Source organism: Macrosteles quadrilineatus, unplaced genomic scaffold (genome assembly GCF_028750875.1).
Source record: "Macrosteles quadrilineatus isolate MER2022 unplaced genomic scaffold, UCM_ALF_1.0 Scaffold_1__1_contigs__length_201487025, whole genome shotgun sequence".
NCBI classification, from domain to species: domain Eukaryota; kingdom Metazoa; phylum Arthropoda; class Insecta; order Hemiptera; family Cicadellidae; genus Macrosteles; species Macrosteles quadrilineatus.
In genome coordinates, this window is record NW_026542594.1 from 41,382,197 (window position 1) to 41,408,474 (window position 26,278).

The 26,278-nt window shown below is 36.9% G+C and overlaps 1 protein-coding gene across 1 annotated transcript in view; it reads right to left on the bottom strand.

Annotated features, from left to right (window-relative positions):
* The window catches only part of LOC128996383 (replication factor C subunit 2), a 96,406-nt gene that overhangs the window by 25,750 nt on the left and 44,378 nt on the right, over nucleotides 1–26,278 (bottom strand). The window contains exon 6 of the mRNA XM_054421685.1: nucleotides 23,796–23,909. Coding sequence (XP_054277660.1) covers nucleotides 23,796–23,909 — 114 coding nt within the window. The remainder of the gene's footprint in view (nucleotides 1–23,795; nucleotides 23,910–26,278) is intronic.

The window sequence follows — 26,278 nt, forward strand, 5'->3', positions numbered from 1 at the left end:
GATGTTAGGACACCAAAGTTAAATTATGTGTACTGTGAATTTTATTGGATATTATAGTTTTATTTTAGGTCGTTTCTATTCAGACCTACTGGAAATTGTGTATAGTAGTTGTATTGTGGTGATAATAATTATGGAAGAGGCAGGTATGCTATGGAAGTTGGTATCGTTGACTAGGTCTATACACTTTTCAATTGACTATTACTCTCTCTACTGTAGGCTACTTATAATCAGTGTGCGTTTGTGCGAATCGGCTGCAAATCTCACTTCAACGCTTTTCACATCGTAAAAATTGCAGAATTGCTGTTTTATTGTAAAATTATCGGATTTAAAATGCATATCGTATAGGTCTATGATGGAATAAAAACATTTTTGGTCACACAACATTTGTTTACAAGATGATTTTTCACATTAAAACTGCAAGAAACTTTGTCTTTATATGTGTAAACTAGCTGATCTGAATTGTACACGGTTTTAACTGACTACTGAATTCCCGTACGTAGGACGGGTTAACACCTCGTTCATTACTTATTTTGATAATAAAAAGCATTTATTACAGCACGCAGCACTTATTGATATATATAATCATCAAAGTAACTGTTACTTTATACAAAATAAAATAGGTACAAAATTGTGTGGCCAGTTAAACTTTATAAACAAGCATTTTATTCTATAAAATACAGATGGTAAATAGGGGTTGGTTTAAAGGAAATAAAATACAAAACAGATTAATTAATTATTTTGATAAGCAATAGAAAGGTTGCGGGATTGATTGAACTAAAATAACCGCAGGGAAGTAGAAAAGTCGTCAACCACAATCTGTTTAATCAGTACATCGTTAGAGAGAGAGGGGGGAGAGAGAGAGAGAGACGTAGGAATTGGCTAACTCAGGAACTCGCTAACTCGGTCGTGTGTCGGAACTGGCTAACTCTGGAACTGGCTAACCGTCTCAGTCAGGAATTGGCTAACTCCGGAACCCGCTAACTCGATTATGTCCCGCGGCGGAATTCGCTAACTCTGGAAGTCGCTAACCCGGCCGCGCCCACTGCACGGAGCGTTGCCAACCTTGTACGACGAAATAATTGTACACTGCCGTATTTCAAAATGTCAGTGTCAATAAAGATACAGTAAATGTTATTGTTTTTTGTTGTCAATTCCACTTTTAACAGCTACCTAGCCCAAAGTAGTTAAAAAGCAATTAAAAAAAAAATTAAATAGTGTTTTTTTTCATTTAACTGTACAACGTCCAATTAAATGTTTATGATTTCGATCTTAAATATAAATGTCAGTATTATAGAAAAAATAGAATATGAAAAAAATATTGATTATCCAGTAGTACCAATTAAACCTCCATGAAATTAAGCTAAAATACACGCAAGTTCTCAAACACGGAAAACAAATTTCATCGTGATGTCGTAATAAACCAAAACCACTTTCATAACTAATTCATAGATTTAAAATTAATGGTTCGTCGTTGAATCGTCCAACTTTCGTGAAAAAATATTCATAGGCTACGTTTCATAACAATTTATAGAATAGCTGTAAATCTAGACCTAATAGTTTAAACCAACGCATTGTAGGCCTACTAGTAACAGCTAGTTGCCTAATTATTTCTAAAATTTGTTGAATTATTGAGTAATAATGTTACATGTTTTAATAACAGTTTTTAGATGATAAACCTAAGCCCCACTAGTAAATAATAGGAGAATAGCCTATATAATATTCTTATATTAAAACGTGACAGGCTTATTTTATTTCACGATTTTTAATCGATGACTTGACGGATATTCCTGATTTTAGTGTTAAGTTTCCTTTATATTACTTTTACAATCGAAATATACTATACCAAGCCATTGCTCGGTTCCCCGTTCCCCAGGTACTGAGCTACTCAATAGACAATAGCTTTGTTGTTGTCAGTTCTTATCTGGATGCCGCCGAGGGAGGTCGTCTGCACTCTGACCTCCACTATCTAGGCTACCTCTGCCGTGTCTCCCCATCCAGTTTTTACGTGCATGTGCATGGTTTAATACGGACTATTTTATATTTTTGTAATTATATTTTCTTGCTTAAAATGTCGACCTGTGGCAAGTGTTCATCCGTGTTTGTCGATAAAAAAGATACTCTCGTGTGTGCAAAGTGTAAGAAAGTGTTCCACCCGGCGTGTTCACGTGTTGTATCTGATGAAAACTATAAACTACTTAACAATCAACAAAAGCTAGCGTGGTTGTGTGATACCTGTGAGGTGAAACAATCTTCTCAACGTAGTGGCGGTAAGCAAACCCAAGATAACGAGGCTCTGATTACATTGATTCGCAACTTGGAGAGTAACCTCAGCGGCCAGATTGGACAGGTTAACACAAACATTGATGGCGTGAAAGGTCAGTTAAAAACAGTTAATGACACGATATGTTCATTGCAAGCAACGTTAGGTAATTTAGTTAAAGAAAATGAAGACAGGAAGAATGATATATGTAGTTTAGAAAGTGAAAACGCTAAATTAAAGCAAGAGGTTAGTGATATCAAGTCTAACATGCAAAATATGGAACAATATTCACGGAGGGATAATATTGAAATAGTGGGAATTCCTTACACAAAAGGAGAAAATCTTTATTCGATTATCGCAAAAATTGCAACGGTCATCCAGATCAAATACAATTCGTGGGATATATATCGATAGCACATCGTCTGCCAGTGACAGCTGAACATCCCAACCCAGCAATTATTGTCAAATTCATCTCCAGGGAGTGCAAGACGGCGTGGATGAATGCGGCATTTGCTAACCGACAGAAGATGACAGGAGCAGCCCTCAGCGACTCGTGGCCGTCCTATAGTTTTTTCATCAATGACCACCTAACAGCGTTCAACAAAGCAATCCTCGGCAAGGCGCGACAAGCCGTCCGCGATAAGAAGCTAATCTCTGCATGGTCACGGGACTGCAAGGTGTTCGCGAGGAAGAGGAACTCCGAACCTGGAAGCCGACCGACCCTCCTGAGAACAATGGAAGATCTGGAACAACTTCTTAAATAATGAGTGAGCCTATCTAAACTCATCTTATTAATATTACCCTAGTCTCTAGTAATATTATTTATATTTTTTTTCTATCTTCTTTAAATTTGCATATTTAAGTTACCTATTAAAGAAATTATAATTTACAAGTTTATCACTCCTATAATAAGTTATTTATTACTTTAAACGTCAATGCAAAGGTCGATTGCTAAAATAAACTGAAATGTTAACAACGTATTGGTATTTATATAATGCATTCTTACATTTTTTTTATTTATAATTTGCATATTTTACTTAAAGAAAAACATAATTATAAGCTTATGACACCCAGGGTTATTATTTACATTAGTAATTATTTTATTTAACTATCTTTGTTTTTTACTACTATTATTAATTATTTTGCATGCATATTTTACTACTTAAAAAGAAAAACATAATTTGCAAGCTTATGACAACTAGGGTTAATTATTTACAGAGGTATTTATTTTATTTATTTATCTTTTTTCTACTACTATTATTACTTAGGCCTATATATATTTTTTTTACGTTCGATAAAAAAAAACAACCTGGAATGCACTTTTATTGTTAGTATTGGACAAGTAGGATCCATAAGTTGATTATTAAAAAAGTCTTTTATTTGTAAATTATTAATTATAATCATAGGTATATTTATTTATTTAGTAAATTCTGCTCCCTTTACAAACTTAATATTTAATTTGATTATACAATTGACCTGGAATGTTTACTACGTTCAATTTGAGTTTGTTTGTCACGGATTAGGCCTATAACTAGTATTTATAAACTCTCTTTAAAATCAACTTATTACTAAAGTGTTTCGAGATAACTCCAGACTAATAACCTAAAATAACAAAATCAGTAATGAGGTACTGTACTTAGAAAAATACTTTTGTTGCAATTTTGTGTTATCGTTAAATAGTTATGTAATTTTGCTAAAAGTCTATAGAACATTACACTAGAGTTTTATTTGTCTAAATTTAAAGCCAATCTAATGCATATTACTTAGTGTAGTTTTGTTTTCTGTTAATAAAAAAAGAAGTGTTGAGCATCCTTTATTAAGTTAATACTACTTTTAAATGTAATAGTATTCTCAAATTAATACATGGCGAGATAATGCTTTTTTTGGCGATTTTATAATAAAGTAGTCTATATATATACAATTTGGGGAAGACACGGTTAGGATAGTAGCATGGTTCACTTTGATAGAGAAACTGACTTGGAAAACTTTAAAACTATACAATGCATGAGTTTTGTAAACCATATACAAGTATCTAACTTTTTCAATGAGGGGAAAGGTTTATTATTTATCCACTTAAATATTAGAAGTTACAGTAGGAACATTGATGCTGCATTGGTTTTGTTACAAAGTCTAAACTTAGAATTTGATTGTATTGCATTTACTGAGGCGTGGACCCATGATTTGAAGACATTGAATCACATCGACGGATACGATATATTTAATACAGACAACAACTGGAACAGAAACGACGGCGTCATTGTGTACTTGAAAACTGAACTTTGCGGAACAATGCAACAGATAAGACTGGGTGAAGCGACTGGATTACGACTTGACTGTACATTGGACTCCAAACATTACAGCATACTTACAGTTTACCGTAGCCCATCCATGAATATTGATTTGTTTTTAAATGATCTAGAAACCTACTACATTACTACCAACAATTCAAATACTCACATTTTCATGGGTGATACAAACATTGACATTTTACCAGAGTCAAATCAAACCAATTTTAAAGAGATTTACTTAAATATAATGTATTCAGCGGGCTTTATTGAATTAATAAATAAACCTACAAGAGAAGTTAACAACTCTAAAACTTGCATTGATCACATTTTTGTCAAACACTATGACTGTAACAAACTAACTTCGTGTGTACTTAAAACTGACATAACTGATCATTACACTCTTATAGCAAAAATTGAACTTGAAAACATTAAAGCTCAACCTGAAACCTGCAACATGTACTTGGACTCGGGTGTTCTGAGTGGCTTGATGGCGGTCCAGTCGTGGGATCACGTCCTTGCACATCAGGATGTTAATGATTGTTGTGACGCTTTTTTAAACACATTTTCTAGTTTAAAACTTAAAGCTATGCGTGTGACAAAACCCACCTCTAGATTTAAAAAATTAAAGCCATGGATAAACACAGAGTTAATATTTGCTATTAGAAAACGAGATAAAATGAGTAAACTGGTTAAAGCCCGACCTTTTGATGAGCAATTAAAATTTCAATTTCAAGCTTTTAGAAACCAGATATCAAACAAAATCAAAACTACAAAACAACACTTTTACAGAGAAAAAATAACAGCCTCTGTTGATAAACCCAGATTATTTTGGAAACATATAAATGAATTTAATGGAGTAAATGTAAAGAAATGCAATTTTCCTGTTTCTCTTTTCCAGCAACCGTCGGACTCAGGTGGAGGAGGTTTGGGGGCGGTGGCTAACTCGTTTAATGAATTTTTCTCTAGTGTTGGTAATAGGTTGGCGAGCGAGTTGCCACCGCCCGTGGGTCCGCCACTGGTCGACGATGCTTTGTTCAGTGTAGGACAGGGGCGTGAACTGCGACTGGAGCCTGTCTCTGACAGTCAGTTGGTCGAGTGTGTGAGGGGAATGCGAGGCGGTTCTGCTCCCGGGTTCGATGAATTTCCAGCCAAAATATTAAAAAATCATCTGCAAGACATTTTACTACCACTCAAACATCTTATAAACTTGAGTATTACTTCAGGGATTTTTCCAAACAGATTTAAAATAGCTAAGGTAATTCCTCTTTATAAGTCCGGGCAAAAAAATGACAAAAATAATTATAGACCAATCTCATTGTTAAGTGTATTATCTAAAGTGTTAGAGAAATGTGTCAAAATTCAACTTTAAAATTATCTGGATGAACATGGAATTTTATCAGACCAACAGTTTGGGTTTAGAAAAAATAAAAATACTACTGATGCACTATTTCTTATCAATAAAACTTTAATCGAGTCAGTGAATAGAAATGAAAAAATACTAATTGCATTCATAGATCTTGCTAAAGCGTTTGATTCCATTGATAGGAAAATTCTTTTCAAAAAATTAGAATATTTGGGTGTAAGGGGTTTAGCCCTGGCATGGTTTAAAAGTTATTTAAGCAATAGAACTCAAGTAGTATCAATTAATAACGTTATTAGTGATCAAATGAATGTAGATTTTGGAATTATTCAAGGTTCTACTATGGGGCCTTTACTATTTTTAATTTACATAAATAACATAGATAAAATTGATATTTCTGGAGAAATATTCTTGTTTGCAGATGACACAGCGGTAATCTTTAGGGCACGTACGTTGGAAGAGGTTTTTAATATTGCATCATCAGAATTACAAATTTTAAAAAGATGGTTCTCAGAAAACATTTTAACAATGAATGTCAGTAAAACAAAATGTTTACCTATCGCACTTCGTCCCGCTAGCGAGCCGCCCGCCGAACTCAGACTAGCCTTGCACTCATGTGGCACCGCAGGCAGCGTTGCAACTGCCAAATTATTGAAACTGTGTCGCATTATAAATACCTGGGCATTATAATGGATTCTAAATTGAAATGGGAAAGTCATATAAATTTTTTAAAAACAAAACTTAGAAAAATGATTTTTGTTTTTCACCAATTGGGTCAAATTTTAAGACATGAAGAAATTAAAAGAATTTATTACGCATACGTTCAATCTCATCTGCAGTATGGTTTAATAGCTTGGGGAGGGGCTTATTCATCGGTAATTGAACCTTTGTTCGTAATTCAAAAATCAATAATTAAAGCTGCTTTAAGAAAACCGAGACGTTATTCTACTGATCATCTGTTTAAAGAATCTAAGTTTTTATCAATAAGGCAGCTATATGTTAAAGATTTATTAGCTTATTCATACATTCATTTAGACCTCATCGCATCGCCCGTAGTTCATAATTATCATACCAGAAACTCAGTGATGATTGGATTACGGGTCCCAAGAGTTCTCAAATCAATCAATTTAACAAATTCCTTTTACATTGCTAATTGCTTGCTGCGTAATATTCCTCCAGAAATTAGGGACCTGCGAGTGTCACTGAGTGTATATAAGAGGGTTATCGCTAATTGGCTGATGGAGGTAGGCCTCGACAATACAGAGTCGCTTATCAGCCCAGAATATCTCGTTTAGACTTAACCAACTGATAACTGGACTATCTATTGTACTTTATACAGCACTCTTACTTGAAGGAATCCACGTCTCAGTTAAATCAGTTAAATTGGGAATTGAAGGGAAAAAGTTGTGCATCGGATTTAATGCAAGCAATGAGCTCACTACTATTGAGTTACATTTGTATATGGTTTTTAGGTTTCGCAGTTTTTTATAATTATAATTGTATGGTAAATTAATTGTTACGCTTATTTAACTAAGTTATTGTTCGATTTTTTTTATTTTATTATGTGAAGTGTGATGAACTTTTATTTTGATTTTAAGCAGCCAAATAAGGACTCTATCACGCACAGGTCACTGTGACCCAAGTGATATTTTTTATTTTCTTTATGTAATGCTGCAAAATAATTGTTGTAAATAAAGAATTTTTCTCTCTCTCTCTCTCTCTCTCTCTCTCTCTCTCTGGATAAGATCAGCTAATTTTAGCTATGGCCACCATTCATAAAAATGGTAACAAACAAGAACGCCTGGGTCCATTTAGAACCATAAAAACTCCAGACTTTTTAAAAGTACTGAAAGACGTAAAATTAATATTAATATAATTAAGAGGATGACCAGCTACACTAATAGCCTACGATAATAGAAATTTACAAATTGTAATTATGCATAGACTAATTTTTAATACAATCCATCAATACATTACCACTTTATTATGTACTGATTAATATTTATTTAAATTCAATAGCTCTCTTTAAAAATATATTTAACACTGCTAAAATGTATTTCTGTAATGACGTTTAACGTGTAAATTTTATCGGGAAGTTAATCCTCAAAATTCAAGGTCCTTAAAGTCTACGGCAATTACTGGAGCTTTTTTACAATGTCTAATTGTTGGTTGCCTCGAATAGGATAGACTATTACATTACTGCTTCAATTTTGGTTAATAGATTATTATGTTTCCTAACATCATAATGTAACAACATTTAAATTAATTTTCTTGGCTAAAGTAAAGACGCAATATTGTAATAGAGTGTTAACGTTTTAGATTTCCGTTATTAATTAATATACCTAGGTATATCATGTGCCTGCTATACAAAAATATTGAAACTATTTTATTTGTTTTTTAATACTGTGATTCGGAATTATTTTGGTAACAATACAGAAATATTACGAAGAACCAAACGTTAACACTCGCACGACAGATATATACAATAGGCCTTTAAAGAAACAAATATTATAATATATCGAGGACAAGTTTTCATAACCTGTAAAAGATCCAAATTAAATGTACAGTACTATCTTTTTGCATCCCAATAAACTACTATTTCAGTAAGAAGACAATAGATAAAACATACTTCCTTATATTAGTACATTTCTCATCCTTATAGATCTGCTGAAGACAATTTTATTGTTAGTTCTGTCCGGTGCAATGTCTGTAAAGGTCGTGTTTGGTTTACAATTTGTTTCTTGTTTTCAGTCATTTAAAACCTCGTTTAACCAAATAAAACGTTCTAATCATAACTAATAACACGTCTCCTAGTTATAAAACTAAGTTATAAAACTAGTTATAAGAAACTTTGTCTTTATATGTGTAAACTAGCTGATCTGAATTGTACACGGTTTTAACTGACTACTGAATTCCCGTACGTAGGACGGGTTAACACCTCGTTCATTACTTATTTTGATAATAAAAAGCATTTATTACAGCACGCAGCACTTATTGATATATATAATCATCAAAGTAACTGTTACTTTATACAAAATAAAATAGGTACAAAATTGTGTGGCCAGTTAAACTTTATAAACAAACATTTTATTCTATAAAATACAGATGGTAAATAGGGGTTGGTTTAAAGGAAATAAAATACAAAACAGATTAATTAATTATTTTGATAAGCAATAGAAAGGTTGCGGGATTGATTGAACTAAAATAACCGCAGGGAAGTAGAAAAGTCGTCAACCACAATCTGTTTAATCAGTACATCGTTAGAGAGAGAGGGGGGAGAGAGAGAGAGACGTAGGAATTGGCTAACTCAGGAACTCGCTAACTCGGTCGTGTGTCGGAACTGGCTAACTCTGGAACTGGCTAACCGTCTCAGTCAGGAATTGGCTAACTCCGGAACCCGCTAACTCGATTATGTCCCGCGGCGGAATTCGCTAACTCTGGAAGTCGCTAACCTGGCCGCGCCCACTGCACGGAGCGTTGCCAACCTTGTACGACGAAATAATTGTACACTGCCGTATTTCAAAATGTCAGTGTCAATAAAGATACAGTAAATGTTATTGTTTTTTGTTGTCAATTCCACTTTTAACAGCTACCTAGCCCAAAGTAGTTAAAAAGCAATTAAAAAAATAATTAAATAGTGTTTTTTTCATTTAACTGTACAACGTCCAATTAAATGTTTATTATTTCGATCTTAAATATAAATGTCAGTATTATAGAAAAAATAGAATATGAAAAAAATATTGATTATCCAGTAGTACCATTTAAACCTCCATGAAATTAAGCTAAAATACACGCAAGTTCTCAAACACGGAAAACAAATTTCATCGTGATGTCGTAATAAACCAAAACCACTTTCATAACTAATTCATAGATTTAAAATTAATGGTTCGTCGTTGAATCGTCCAACTTTCGTGAAAAAATATTCATAGGCTACGTTTCATAACAATTTATAGAATAGCTGTAAATCTAGACCTAATAGTTTAAACCAACGCATTGTAGGCCTACTAGTAACAGCTAGTTGCCTAATTATTTCTAAAATTTGTTGAATTATTGAGTAATAATGTTACATGTTTTAATAACAGTTTTTAGATGATAAACCTAAGCCCCACTAGTAAATAATAGGAGAATAACCTATATAATATTCTTATATTAAAACGTGACAGGCTTATTTTATTTCACGATTTTTTAATCGACGACTTGACGGATATTCCTGATTTTAGTGTTAAGTTTCCTTTATATTACTTTTACAATCGAAATATACTATACCAAGCCATTGCTCGGTTCCCCGTTCCCCAGGTACTGAGCTACTCAATAGACAATAGCTTTGTTGTTGGATAAGATCAGCTAATTTTAGCTATGGCCACCATTCATAAAAATGGTAACAAACAAGAACGCCTGGGTCCATTTAGAACCATAAAAACTCCAGACTTTTTAAAAGTACTGAAAGACGTAAAATTAATATTAATATAATTAAGAGGATGACCAGCTACACTAATAGCCTACGATAATAGAAATTTACAAATTGTAATTATGCATAGACTAATTTTTAATACAATCCATCAATACATTACCACTTTATCATGTACTGATTAATATTTATTTAAATTCAATAGCTCTATTTAAAAATATATTTAACACTGCTAAAATGTATTTCTGTAATGACGTTTAACGTGTAAATTTTATCGGGAAGTTAATCCTCAAAATTCAAGGTCCTTAAAGTCTACGGCAATTACTGGAGCTTTTTTACAATGTCTAATTGTTGGTTGCCTCGAATAGGATAGACTATTACATTACTGCTTCAATTTTGGTTAATAGATTATATGTTTCCTAACATCATAATGTAACAACATTTAAATTAATTTTCTTGGCTAAAGTAAAGACTGCAATGTTACATGTCATTTTTAGACCTTTCACTACATTCATTCTTTAGTTATATAATAATTCTTCTTTTATTGTACCAAAATTCGCCATATAGCCTATTTAAATAAATTGTCAGAAAAATAATAGTAAATTTAAATTATATTATCCTTTAATCACCCCTCAGAAACCATCATCACATTTTAAAATATATTGTAGGCCTATATATTCAACAATTATTGTTAATAAAATCCTGTAACCTGTAATTAAGTCCATAGTTGCAATAACACTTTTATCCAAAATTATTAATATAGTCTAAATTATTTCTAAAACCCCAACATTGAATTAATATCCAAAAGCCTGACTATTAGTGCATGTGCAAGTGATAAAGGAAGAAGACAGCTGGCTTCAACAATGAACTCTGATCATCCTGTGTGAAACTAAAATTTTCCTCCTTCTCTATTGGGACATGGCAGCATCAACACCTTAAATTAAGTGAGGGTATAATCCCTAATATTTATAAAGTCAGTGATCAAAATTATTTAACTGAACATTAACTTAATAACAGAAGAACAGTTTAGCTTTTATATATACATTTTTTTTCATTTCAAAATTGTACTGCCACCTCAAGATTTATATAAATTGGACACTATTACTGAAGATCTGGTGAGAACTCTCCATTTTGTATAGGCTTAGCCTACCTTCAAGAAATTCAACTGAATAGACCTTTTTTTTATTTACTTTCTGATCATCAAACCTAATTATTTGAATTCAAAAACTATTTTATTTCATCAAGAATAATACCAGAAAAACAATTTGACAAGAGAACTAAATTCAACTTTAATAAATTTTTCACCTAGTCTATTCATTGTTGGACTTATTTAATTTACCTATCCAAGTCTAAGAGCAATATCAATATTATCCCATTTTTCATAATAATTGGCATTTTAGGCCTATTTCATAAATTAAAATATTTGAAGATCTCTTTAGCCAGCCGAGTTCCCCTCCCTGAGATTTATGTAATTAAACTAAATTGTAAACTCATTGTTCTGTTTTTACTGAGCTAGGCTAAACCAAAGATGGCAACCCTATAACTTAACTTATCTGTTATCTGTTCATTTACCCCATTCATCATTGTAATATCTTATTTTTAGTTCATTAAATTTGTATTGTTAAGAAATTCTTCAGATTAATCATTTGTCTTGCTATAAGTATTTAATCTAGGCTTAACTTAGCATAATAAATAGTAAGCAAATTAAAGGTACAAACCTAAACCAAATTTTACTAACTTAGTCTAAATTATTATAAACACAACACGCATTAGTGTTTTCTTTTAATGGCGCCCCACGTTGGGCGCCAATGTAAAGTTCTTTTATCTTTCATTTGGTAAATAAATGTCCAAGGTGATGAATACATATAAACCTTTTATTAGTCAAATTATACAACTAAGTAGGGTTATAAATTTAGATGAAACTCTTAATCTCAGGGTTCTAGGAATGTGCCGGCTTAAAGTAGGCTTATGTGATGTTATATAGGCATAAGCCTAATGTTCATCACAAGTTATGTACAGTTCAATTTACATTTTTGAAAGAAGAAAGTTCAAATTTTGAATTTAGTAAAATTACAATTTAGGTAAAAGTTCAAAACGGCAAAAGCCAATAGAAATTTTGGAATGTGAGTATTTAACAAAGTACAAGTTCAGTTGGATCTCACCCAAAAGTTTATGGTAGTCTTCTCCACAAATATATTTCTTGAGGTAAAATGATATGTATTAAATAATTGAGAAAAATCTTGATATTTTAAATAGGTACTGTAAAGTTAAATCACCAATTAAAAGTTTTAAATAATCTTCCTGTCTTGCTTCTTCATTACTTGTTCTCAATTGAATAAAACTTGATGTTGATGTTCAATTTCATACATCTGTTTCAACAATTAGTTCACTGGTTTCTTGATGTCACTATTCACTGTTACTTTTATGATTGGTTGGTATTATATGAAGAGTATTTTAATTACATTTTTGAAAGTGAAAGAGAAGAATAATTTTGTAAAATAATTCAAACTGTATAAATAACTTCCAGTGATTATAAATTTGGCTTATTAAATAAATGACAGTGTTTGATGAGAATGTGAAATATGGAAATTTACAATAGGTGGAACCTTTTGCCCTTTTACTGCATGTAAACACATGTGATAATTTAGAGATATGAATTTAGCTAATAGTAGGCCTAGGAATATACAAATTCAAAAGTAAACAATGAGGATAATTTTGGAACATCTCAAGACGCAATATTGTAATAGAGTGTTAACGTTTTAGATTTCCGTTATTAATTAATATACCTAGGTATATCATGTGCCTGCTATACAAAAATATTGAAACTATTTTATTTGTTTATTAATACTATGATTCGGAATTATTTTGGTAATAATACAGAAATATTACAAAGAACCAAACGTTAACACTCGCACGACAGATATATACAATAGGCCTTTAAAGAAACAAATATTATAACCTATCGAGGACAAGTTTTCATAACCTGTAAAAGATCCAAATTAAATGTACAGTACTATCTTTTTGCATCCCAATAAACTACTATTTCAGTAAGAAGACAATTTTTTTTTTTTATTTTTTATTTTTTTTAGGGATGGTCAAGTCTCGAAATTTTGGGAAATTTTCGGGAAATTTTAAATCTCGTTACATGAGACGAGATTTCATTTTGGCCGAGATTTTTATCGAGACAAGAAAAAAATAATATTATTAAAATAATTCAAGTAATATTTACATTTAAAGAATTAATTAATTAAAAACGCCTGCAGAAAGTCAATGCAATACCCGCAATACAGGAGCGTGTTGTAGTTGCGTTTCCTTTGCGAAGGCGTTCTTATTTAATTAATTCTTTAAATGTAAATATTACTTGAATTATTTTAATAATATTACTTTAATAACATTTGAGAAGTTTTGTTAAGTGTAAGCAGTGTGAGGAATGTTTTATTACTATAAAAAGTCAAAACAAGTAACTATTTTATAAAAATTAATATTGCTTTTATTTTATGATTTATTTTATTTTTGGATAAGTTGAACTCTATCCTAACTGATATCACTATGTTTCCTAATCGTAGGCATTTTTAATAAGTTAGGCGTGATTAATAAAAAAATGTTATGCTGATGTTTTTTAATAAAAGATTGTAAATATTCTTGCCTATTATCATTATTTTTGTAATTAAACAGTCATCTAACAATGTTACAAAATCAGGTAAAAATTTTGAACGTGCATTTCCCGTTGTGTATGAGAAGGGAAATCCCGTCTCGATCTCGTCTTGAAATTTTATGAGAAATAAAAAATCTTGTCTCGTCTCGTCTCGAACTAAAAATCCAATCTCGTCAATCCCTAATTTTTTTATATGGGGAGGAGGTGAAAATGCATTTACGCACACTGAGGTGCTCAATGGCCACTCAGTAGTGCCGGACTCCCGCGGGCTCATTGTCCCCGGACTACCGGCTAAAAAACCCCCTCGTATCCTAGGACACTAGCCTGGAACTGTTTCGCACATTACTTCGGGCTAGGCCTTTTATACTACGCCCCTAGGGCTTTCCTTCTGGTTTCCTCAGAAAACTAAGGCCGATCGAGGTCGACCTTCTTATCCCGAAGTATGGCTTCAACGAACTGCTTTACAAAGTTCCAGTTTCCTTCCCCCTGTATCATAGCTCCAACGATGTTGTCGGGAGTAATGTCGACGCCGATCTCGGAGATCAAGGAGGCTCGGCGGACATGCCACCTGTCGCAGAAGAAGAAGGTATGCTCAGCCGTGTCTGCAATGCCTGGACAGTACATACAGTCTGAGCTGGCAGCCCTCCCCATTCTGTGCAAAAAGGCCCGAAAGTACCCGTGACCCGAAAAAAATTGAGTCAAGTAGTACCCAACCTCACCATGCTCCCGTTCCACCCATGGTCGGATGCTAGGAATGAGCCTGGCGGTCCAACGTCCCCGAGACTCGGCTTCCCATTCACGCTGCCAGCGGTCGAAACTGCGGTTGCGTTCTTCTCTGGCAGCAGTCTCTCTATCTACTTCAGGTCTGCGGTAGATCGCCTGTCGCTCCTTCGCGAGATGAAAGACGGGGATGACACTGGCAATCACCATGACTGCAGGCTCGGAAACCGTGCGGTAAGCGGAAGCAACTCGCAAGGCACCTCGACGCTGAACACGGGAGAGCCTGTCACGGAAGACACGCCTCTCCAGCACGTGGGCCCAGATTTCAGCGCCGTACAAGAGTACTGATTGGACGGCAGACATCAGTAGGCGGCGTTTGCAGGAGCGGGGGCCGCCGACGTTTGGCATAAGCCTACTAAGGGCAACAACTCCCTTAGCGGCTTTGTCAACAGTTCGCTTTATCTGCTCGCCGAAAGACATTTTGCTGTCAATCATAACACCAAGGTATTTGGCATACGGCTTGGTCTCCAATTGGGCATGGCCTACTTGCAAAGGAAGGACGGTGGGAATTCTTTTCTTGGTTAGGATCACGATCTCTGTTTTTTCAACCACCAACGATAAGCCGTGGTCCCGCATCCACTCGTTGACACGGAGCATCACTATACCAAGTTTAAGCTCTGCTTCTTCAACGGTTCTGCCTGCAACCAGAGCAGCGACGTCGTCGGCGTAGCCAACGAGGCGGGTCTCGTCTGGCATTTCGAGTCTAAGCAGACTGTCGTAAGACACGTTCCAGAGATCAGGTCCAAGGATCGATCCCTGTGCAGCCCCAGAAGTGACAGAGATCCGACGCTGACCTTCGCTGGTGTCAAAGAGCAGGACGCGGTCTGAAAGGTAGGACTCAATCATTCGCAATATGTAAGGAGGGACGCGGAATGTGTGCTCGAGCGCCTGTAGCATGTCACTCCACCTGGCGGAGTTGAACGCATTCTTCACGTCAAGAGTGACGAGGAGAACTAAGCGGCGCGACCAATGACTGTGGTTCTCCGCACTCCGCACTGCCCCAACTACCTCTTGGATGGCGTCAATGGTCGAGTGACCAGAACGAAAACCATGCTGCTGCGGGGACAAATCACCCGCAGAGACGATAGCCTCGGTCAGTCTGACACAAATTAACTTCTCCATCACTTTGCCAACAGTGTCAAGCATACACAGTGGGCGGTAAGAGGAGGGGGTTCCCGGTGCACTCTTCGCCTTGGGGATCAGGACAAGGCGAGCCACCTTCCACGCCGTCGGGAAAACGCCGTCCGCCAAGCAGGAGTTGAACATATCCAACATAAGCTTTGGATTGTACTCAACGACGAGCTTGAGGATTTCCGCAGGAATGCCATCAGGACCGGGTGCTCTTCGATTCCTGAGGGATCGGACAGCGGAGGTAAGTTCCTCTTCGCGAAAGGGTGGGAACGTGCCAAGATTCCTAAATTCTCTAGTTGGTCGCACTGGGTGCTTTGGAAATAACGAGTCAACGACAGCAGCCATGGCAGTAGGATCCATGACCACAGGTGGTGAACGAGTCCCTAGCTTTTGGGTTACTATCTTGTAACCCGTCCCCCAGGGGTTGTTGTCGACGTCCTGACACAGTTGCTTCCAGCACCTGACCTTACTCCGGTTGATTGCACCACGAAGATCTCGCCTGGCAGCCTTGTGCTCTGCCGATCTGGCATTGGCTTCAGGCCGGTTTCTGGCACGCTGCGCTGCTCGTCGGAGGCTAAGGCATCTTCGCCGGGGTTCCGCAATCTCGTGTGTCCACCAGTAAACTGGCTTCTTCCCACACGGGCAGAAATCCTGGGCATGGAACAGTCGCACGCCAATGAAATGAGTCGCATTGTCGACGTGGCACGGAATCCGGCACTTCCGATGTCCCCAACAGTTTGATCCCCGATACATCCCCGAAAGGTGTCTCGGCAAAGACGACCGAGGTTCCAACGTCGAGGCGGGTTGGCCGAGTTGGCATATGGACGCCTACGCTCGGGAAGCACCCCGAAGACAATTGCCTGGTGATCACTTGCAGAGTAGTCCTCGGAGACACGCCAGTCAGAAATCCGATTGGCTAGGCCTTCAGATGCCAGTGAGATGTCAGAGATGGTCTCTCCATATCCAGGGCGACGGAAAGTGGAGACATTGCCCACGTTCAGAACATGAAGACCCAGCCTGGCTGCCATCTCTAAAACATATCGTCCCCTTGTGTTTGTTTGGGGTGAACCCCATTCCACCGCCCTAGCGTTGAAATCTCCGCAAACAATCACCCCACCATCGACGTTCAGGATCCCGTCCTCTAGAGAGTCGACCATCTGGCGGTAATCTGCTATGGGCTGGTTAGGTGTAAGGTAGCAGGAGAAGAAAGTCAAACTTCTGCTTCGCACCCACACGAAACCGTTTCCCGCACCGGAATCTAAGATAGGTACCTTCCCGGGGTCAAGGACCCAGATGGCCGCCGTCCCAGAAACATCAGGAAACCACTGAGGAGAGCGTCGGTTCTGATATTGCTCACTCAGCAGCAAAATATCGGCGCCTTGCTCGGTTGCGAATTGGTACAGCAGACCGTCAGCTGTCCTGCTCCTTTGCATGTTAAGCTGAAGGGCACTTATCATTTCTGGGTGGATTGGCGGATCTTGTGCAGTGCTTGCTTATAAGCAGCACAACGGCTTGATCCCGCAGCGTGCTGTATGGCATCGTTCTTCAAGCCGGCCTCTGTGCACAGGACGCAAGATTCAGCGGAACTGCATACATTGGCCCTGTGATTTTGGCCGCCGCACTTGTAGCACATATTGCTTCTGTCGGGACCTTTGCAGCGATTAGCTATGTGGTTAAACCCCAGGCATTTATAACACCTTGGGGCTACGAGCTTCTCGCCGACCCGGCATCTCACCCATCCGACCTTTATGAGCCCTTCAGCTAGGAGTTTTCTCCCATCTCTAGCTCCCAACGTCAATATCGCCATCTTCTGCCCTCGAGAGTTGGCCTTTGAGACAAAGATCTTTATCTCACGGGGTTCCCCGAGAACAGACTTAACTGCAGTAAAGACCTCTTCCTCAGTCGTGAGTTCGTCGAGATCCCTCACTTCCAATGTCGACTTAGGCTCAAGAATTCGCAACGAGGCGTTTGCACCAAGGATGGATTGCAAATCGGCCCCGAATTCTGCCTTCGTCCCGGAGGAATCCCCAAGCTCTACGAGGAGATCACCAGCTCTAGTTTTTCTGAGCGATTTGATAACAGCTCCTTTCTCTTCGGGCTTCACCTTTTGACGTATCTCACCAAGCACGTCAGCGTATGTCTTTCCGCTTGTCGGCTTGATTAGAAGAGCATCAGGGCGTTGCTTAGAGGCTCTCTTTTTCTTGGGCATCTTTGTCGTTTCGTCACCAGGCTGGACAACAGACTGCTAAGGAGGGTTCTTCTGCTTGCCCTTCCGTTTCGCAACCGTCACCCACTCTCCTGGTTTGTTTCCGTCGACCTTCTTTTTCTTCTCGGTCACAGGCTCAGCTGGGCTTGAGGCGGCTCGCTTAGAGCTGGGCCGCAGTTGAGGACTGAGACGTCTGTTGTCGTGGCGAGGTCTGCGTTGACGAAGAGACGAGGGTCTTTTCACACGACTTCCAAGACTTGCGGAGATGAAGGATGTGGTTAAGATAGGACTCCAGCTTGGTAATCCCAGTCTTAACGTCTTGGTTCACATTCCTCTGTCTGCGTGTCGCTGACTTCATCTGACTTCATCAGTAAGAAGACAATAGATAAAACATACTTCCTTATATTAGTACATTTCTCATCCTTATAGATCTGCTGAAGACAATTTTATTGTTAGTTCTGTCCGGTGCAATGTCTGTAAAGGTCGTGTTTGGTTTACAATTTGTTTCTTGTTTTCAGTCATTTAAAACCTCGTTTAACCAAATAAAACGTTCTAATCATAACTAATAACACGTCTCCTAGTTATAAAACCAAACAGTAGAGAACAAATCATGAAATTAACTATAAAATAATAGAATAGAAACACAATTTGACGATAGGGTACTAGCGATCAGTGTCACCAGACATGAACTAGACACGAAAAACGAGCTTCAAAATGTACAATGGGATGTAATGTTTACTTGTGTTGGTTAGTCTCTATGGTAAGACTATAATGCATTTTCCAACCTAATAATATTCATAAGAATTATATTAAACATACTTCTGAATATATATTTATTTTATCGACTACATTGCTCTTACTACTAATTATTCGTAGGATACAATATTATGGTACCGATACGATCGTAGGTACTACACTTTCGGCTACACTGGCCAACAATCTTCGTGCTTGGCTCCCATTGGACGTCGCGAGAGGCTTCTGATTGGGAGTTAGCGAGTTCCGCCGAGGGACCGAGTTAGCGACTTACGTACGAGGACGGAATTCGCTAACCCGGCTCTAGAGCGGGTTAGCGGGTTCCGGAGTTAGCCAATTCCGAAAACGAACAAGTTAGCGAGTTCCTCTCATTGACCAAATTTGAAGATAGGGCGTTTAACATGGGGTTAGCGGGTTCCAGAGTTAGCCAATTCCTCGGACCCAGATAGCAGATAGGGGCGTTTGATAGGGAATCTGAAAAAGTAAACAAACAAGGAACAACGATGCGACAATACTCTTTATAGCCTTATTGTCTCGCCCACTACATTTTACACACGTGACCACTTTTTGTTTGTTAATTATCTTTCATCCATCCCAAAATGGAATTCCTGAAATAGTTTGTTGGTATAATCTTCCCTCCCACACAAGGCACAGTACTCAGTGCGCACTGTAGGTTGTCACGGCAACCGTGTGTCGTCATAGCGACTAGCCAATCACGCACTCGCACTGCGTTGTAGATACGATACGAATAGCTGTGTTAGAAAGACAACGCGATAGGTGGTAGTTTGTCTCTTTCAACGCGATAGGTGGTAGTTTGTCTCTTTCGTATCGATCGATAATCAGATAATCATTGCGCAACGTAGAACTGTGATGACTTTGTTTTAAATAACGACAAATATTAAGTGTTCTTATATGGACACAGTTAGTCTTTGACATTGCCTAGCCATATGAATTATTTTACTTAAAAAACCCACCCTTGAAAAAAGAAAAAAATGTATTTGTATTTGGATCCAAAGATCTGGATCCGAGGATCCGGATCCGATTTTTTCAAGACAGGGTGTCTACTACATTCTGGATAAAAAATTCATGGACAATTCCCGTACATTTAAGGACACTTTGCCGTAACCTTTGTCGGTGTCATTAGGCCTACCGAATAATTTTCCTGATTTGTCAAACTGTATTAATCTTGTTATACACTGTAGTTGTACCAGAGAGAAAAGTAAATAATAATAGATAAGAGTTAAAAATTACAAAATAGAAATTTATTGAAAGTAAACAAACATAGGCCTACCTATACTTTAGGTAAAGCTTTTATAGTGTAACAGAGAAACGCAATCATTGTCTCCTGCGATAGCGACAAATATCTCCATCCGTCACGTTAACTTCATAACATAGCTTATCCGATCCAGGCGGATTAATTTGGCATGATTCGCCCTGGCACAACGTTAGGTTCTCGACTACTTTTGAAAAAAAATCTTTAATGCATATTGTTATTGGGCTCGATCAGTCTGAGACACTTATCGGTTCAGTATACATGACCTAAAATAATTATACACAAGTACACCAAACAATATTTAGCGTACAGATATCAGTAACTGCAACCCCATTCACTCAACTACCTTTTATTTAGCATTAACTGTTCCTGTAGCTGTCTCATAGCTTAGTTGTAAATATTATTTTGATTAATTTAGTTTTAATTTTTAAGAATATTTCTAATTTGCAATAGAGCTCGTCCCGCGCACAGGTCTTTTACGGCCTATGCGGGACTATTGTTCGTATTTTGTATATGTATATATTGTAAAAATTTTTGGAAATAAAGCAGATTTTGATTTGATTTGATTTGATTTTGTTACTCAATTCTTAGTACAAAATCAAGGTATGGTAAGCGGCTATTAATAAGCAATAAGCACAGAGTAAGATTATTGTATTTTCATTTGTAAAGTTAATATCAACACATAGCAATCATTAGTTGTTTATCTTAGGCTCAATTATATTTTCTTAATATATTTTACAGCTCTTTCAAGAATCAAAATACCCAGGCCTAAACCTAAATTATTTAGGAGGGCCTATATAAACTGAGTAACAAACAATGAGGTTATAATAGCAGCAAAGTTACTATCATCATTCTAGTTCATAAGATTTTGATTGCTTAAAGCATACAACTCAATAAATAAATATATGGGAAACAAAAAACATTGAAACCTGAATAGCCAACAATATAAGACAAAGATACAGAAAATGCAATGACATAATTTGAAACCAAGCAGGCCTATATAGTGATAAAACATTAATGCAAACAACAATGCTTGTGGTTTTGTCAATTGAAAGATAAAATGTCCATAAAAAAGGAGTTAACTTACAAAATAAGACTGTAGATTATTTACATGTTTAATATGAAACCATAAACAGTTTTATGGCACTAGGCACTGGCCGCGGCAAATTGAATCTTCAAGCCGAAAGTACAAGTAAGAAGTGAAATTTAACAGCCATTATAAAGCTATTATTTTCACGATAAAATAGGTTTGGGATCTAATAATAATTACCCTAGTAATAAAAAAAGAAGTTGTAAAGGAATAAAAGTGATACAACTTTTATGAGCTAGCTGCTGAGTCAACAGTTCTTGGAAGTACTTGACTTGACACTTGATTGTCGTGATAAAATATAATGGGTTTGAGATTGTTAATGGGATTTTTATTGCATAATTACTCTAGTAATAAATTATGAAAATGTAAACAAACATCTGATAAGCCTTTTATGTGCTCCTAACCAACTAGCGATCAATAAAATTATGGCCCATTAAAAATTTAAGGACATTGTCTGGCATTTAAGGACAATTCCCGTACATTTCATGGCCAGTAAAAATTTAAGTACAATTCCCGGTTTTCCCGGATTTCCCGGTTGGTAGACACCCTGCAAGATCCGGATCCAGTACCGGCATTTTCTTGGATCCGCCCATCACTAAAAAATACATCATATACAGTAGAACCTCGCTAATCCGACCTCTGATGGTCCGACTCCTCGCTTGGTCCGACCGTGCTGCCAACACAATAGGCTTCCGCTAACATAGCCTCATTGTCCAATAAAAATATCCAGAAAACTTTATAAATTGTTTTTTTTAGTCCAATGTGTTGAAATTTGTTGTATATTTAACCATGTCTGCCCATTATTAATATGTAGGCTCCCACATTATTGTTTTTGGAAAAACACAGTTCATTTGACAAAAATCAAATGGAAGCAAAACAAAGGAATGCCGATCAAAGCTTCAAGGTCAAGCTATCCGTTTGAACTGACAAGTGACAATCGTCTGCTCCTTAAGCCTAGTCCACACATGGAGACTGAGTCGGCCGACTGTCTGCCGACTGTGCGCGGACAGTCGGCTGACAGTCTGTCAACACAGTTTCAGATACAAGTTTCCGATGTGTTTTGCGTCCACACTAGCCAGCCAGTGTTTCCATGTTTGTTGGTATGGTGACCGAGGAGTGCGTAATTATATCCTGTGCGGGCTTCATTTTTCTGAGCAATGGGCCTAATGAATCTAGGAAGAGACTATGATGGACTCAACATTTTCTCGAGCAAGGTTCGTACGATGGTCGCAATCTTCTATCAGACCTTCAGATTAGGTGGAGGATTAAGAACTTCACGAGGTTGACTTCTAAAGATTTTGAAATTTTGCTGGGCTTTCTTGGTCCTAAGATTTTAAACTTGCAGAGATGAACAATTCAATAACATGTCATATAATGATATAAATTATTAAAAACTAATTCCAAAACTTTCAAGACACTCAATCCAGCTCTTTTATTACTGCCCAAAAATCGTAATATTACCGCTTTGCAGTCTATCTAAATGGGCTGAATGCTGAACACCTTCGGCTTGTATCCAGTCTCCTGTCTCCAGACACGTCCACACATGCAGACTTGAGACAAAAGTTTTGTCTCTTGTCTCCGTGTTTCCCATTCGAACGGGAAACAGAAAACACTGTATTTTGTCTCCAGGAACACCGAAATTTGTCTGCCGACAGTCGGCCGACATACTGGAGACAAAATAGCAACATACTGGAGACAGTCGGCAGACGATGTTTCCGCAGACAAATCGCCATGTGTGGACGAGGCTTTAGGCCTACACACGACACATCTGTCTGCTGTGCGCTTACAATGTCACAACATTTTGTGATTGGGTATTTGGTAATCATGACAACTTTAGTAGCCTGTGATTGGGTGTTTAGTAACCATGGAAAATTGTTGAATGGGTGTATGAAGAGAAACTTAAGGAATAATAAAAGAACAAAGAGAATGAATAAGCGATGTTTTCATGTCATTGTTATCTTTATCGGTGTATTTTACGACTTTTGTTATGCTATAAGTAGTCTATTATTATTTTATACTTTTTTTATGCGTTAACTAATGTTTTGTCGACATTCTTCTGTCCTGAAACAGCGTAGCAGTAGCTTACTAGACTTTCGAATGTTCTATGCTTTTTTTTGATTGGCAATTTGTTTGTTTGAGTAAAAGTTTGAAAAAGCCGTGATTTTAAACGTTACAGTTTTTATTACTGAGCCAAGGGTAATGACATAACATAATTATCATGATTGCGCAATAGCCTACTAATTGTATTTTTATGATGTAATATGCAAATTATTAAATTAACGTCCATTTAGTTTATGAGTTGGAAATAACTATTTTATGTCATGTTGGATTAACCGTGGTTATCAGTTATCCGTGGTCTGTTCAAAATACAGTTTACTACATTTTTATGTCAATAAACACGTTCCTCTGATAATCCGACCTTTTTGCTGTTCCGACCATGCTCCCGGTCCCGTAGGTGACGGATTAGCGAGGTTCTACTGTACTGGTTATTAACCCTACTAATCATCACTAATAACTTATTTTTATTCCAAAAAATATATTTCACTAATCTTTTTTATTATACCTAGTGCAACAATAAATTATAAGCTTACCTGCACAAACTCAAGTTTGATAGTCTCTGAAATATCCAATCCCTTGCTGACCTTGAAAATGTTTGTGATGACATCTTCTGGAGCATATCCTAACTTCCACAGGTGTGCAATAATCTGTCAACATAGAAATAAATAAGGATAAATCTAAAAATTTTTCTTCAGAAATTACTAAAGCAGTGTTTCCCAAACTGTGTGTCCTGACCTACTGGGTCAAAGGAACAACTCGGATGGGTCATAGGAAGAGAGCAAACATTAAATATGTTTTTGACCAGACTCAAAATTGTGTAATCATGGGCGCCAACTCATAAAACTTTTTGGTGTCAAGTCACAAGATCTTGATTGATTGATCTTGGGGGGTATCAGTCAGGGAAGATGCAGCCGAGACTCGTGGGCTGCAGGGAGGTCGGGGGGTTCTCACCCTGAGAAAATGTTATTTTCCATTGTTAAAAAACACAATTTTCAGCCATTCTTTTAATGTAATTTTCCATATAGAAGCACAATTCTTTTCTCTATTTTCTCATTTTTGGCACTATTATAAATATGTTGATACTAGATGGCCGATATTTTTTTTTCCTAGGACGCTAGGCACGAGCCTGGGATTGTTTTTCACATTACTTCAGGCTAGACCTAGGGGTTGCGGCATTATCACTTAGATAAAATCCATTGGTGACTTGGCGGGGATCGAACCCGGGACCTCAAGGACTGAAGTCCCGCGCTCTACCCACTATGCCAGCTCGCTCCCCAGATGGCCGATGTAGCAAGAGAATGAATAAAAACTGCATGTCGAAGTAAGGATGTCACTTCTCTCTGGAGAAACAGATATTTTTATCAAGTACAATAAAAATGTAATCTCCCTCCCGCTGATAACAATTCTGTATTGTTTTACCAAAGATGGCGATTCACTGATACAATCCAAATACCAACTTTAAGATTTTCCTAAAGCAGACGGAACCAGTTATCAGTAATATTGACTCCCTCCGTCAGATGACAGACCAATTAAATCAACTCCTTTTCCCATATGGTAACGAAATTATAATAAGATAAGATGGTCATAGATAAGAGTTTTATAACTACACTCAATCTATTGCAGTTAGCTGAATTTGCGTGTAACCTCAAGAGTAACCGTCAATTTCAACATGTTTCACCTAGTTATAATCAAAATAGTAATTAATACAGTAAAAACAAACACACAGCCTACATTAACTGATAACGCAAAGCGACCAAATCCATAGACTGACAACAACCTTGAGGCGTTTGCAATGGTTGTATTTGTTTATATTTTTATTTCTGATGGGCAGACAGTAGGGGTGTGCGAGTATTCGAACATCGAGCTTTTTCGAGCCGAATAGCGTCCTATTCGGCTCGGCTCGTGATTTTCAAAAAGTTCGAAATGTTCGAGCCGAATACTTATTGAACTAGCAAATAAAAATTAAATTAATAAATAAGGAACTAACTTTCATTTACTCTCCGTTTCATAATTCTGTCTTGATAAGCAAGAACCTCAGCTCAGTCAAGACGCAATGATTATCGATCGTAATTTTGAGGAAACTACCACCTATCGCGTTGTCTTTCCAACACAACTATTCGTATCGTAATATACAACGCAGTGCGAGTTCGTGATTGGCTAAGTCGCTATGACGACACACGGTTGCCACGGCAACCTACATTGCGCACTGAGCACTGCGCCTTGTGTGGGAGGGGAGATTATACCAACAAACTATTTCAGGAATTCTATTTTGGGACGGATGAAAGATAAGGAAGAAACAAAGGTGGTCACGTGTGCAAATGTAGTGGGCGACACAATAAGGCTGTAAACGAGTATCGTCGTGTCGTTGTTCCTTGTTTGTTTACTTTTTAAGATTCCTTATCAAACGCCCCTATCTGCTATCTCTCTTTCTCTCTCTCTCTAACAATGTACTGATTAAACAAGATTGTGGTTGACGACTTTTCTACTTATAAGTTTCCCTGCGGTTATTTTAGTTCAATCAATCCCATAACCTTTCTAATGTTTATCAAAATAATTAATTAATATGTTTTGTATTTTATTTCCTTTAAACCAACCCCTATTTACCATCTGTATTTTATAGAATAAAATATTTGTTTATAAAGTTTGACTGGCCACACAATTTTGTACCTATTTTATTTTGTATAAAAGTAACAGTTACTTTGAGGATTATATATATATCAATAAGTGGCGCGTGCTGTAATGAGTGCTTTTTATTTTCAAAATAAGTAATGAGTTATTAATTTTTGATAGTACGGGTCATTAAATACCATAATGTGATGTAGTTTCCTATTTGTATCTTGCAAATAATAATAATTGATGGTTAATTCTGGAAATGAAAAATAGTGATCGCATTCATAAACCTGTTGTCAAAACAGCAACGAGGGTGTAAGGGTTTATTGTTTCAGACGCAAGGGTGTTTCAAGGACAAAGTGTTGGGTCACCCGGGGGGAGGGGGCGGTGAGACTGTGTGAAGGGG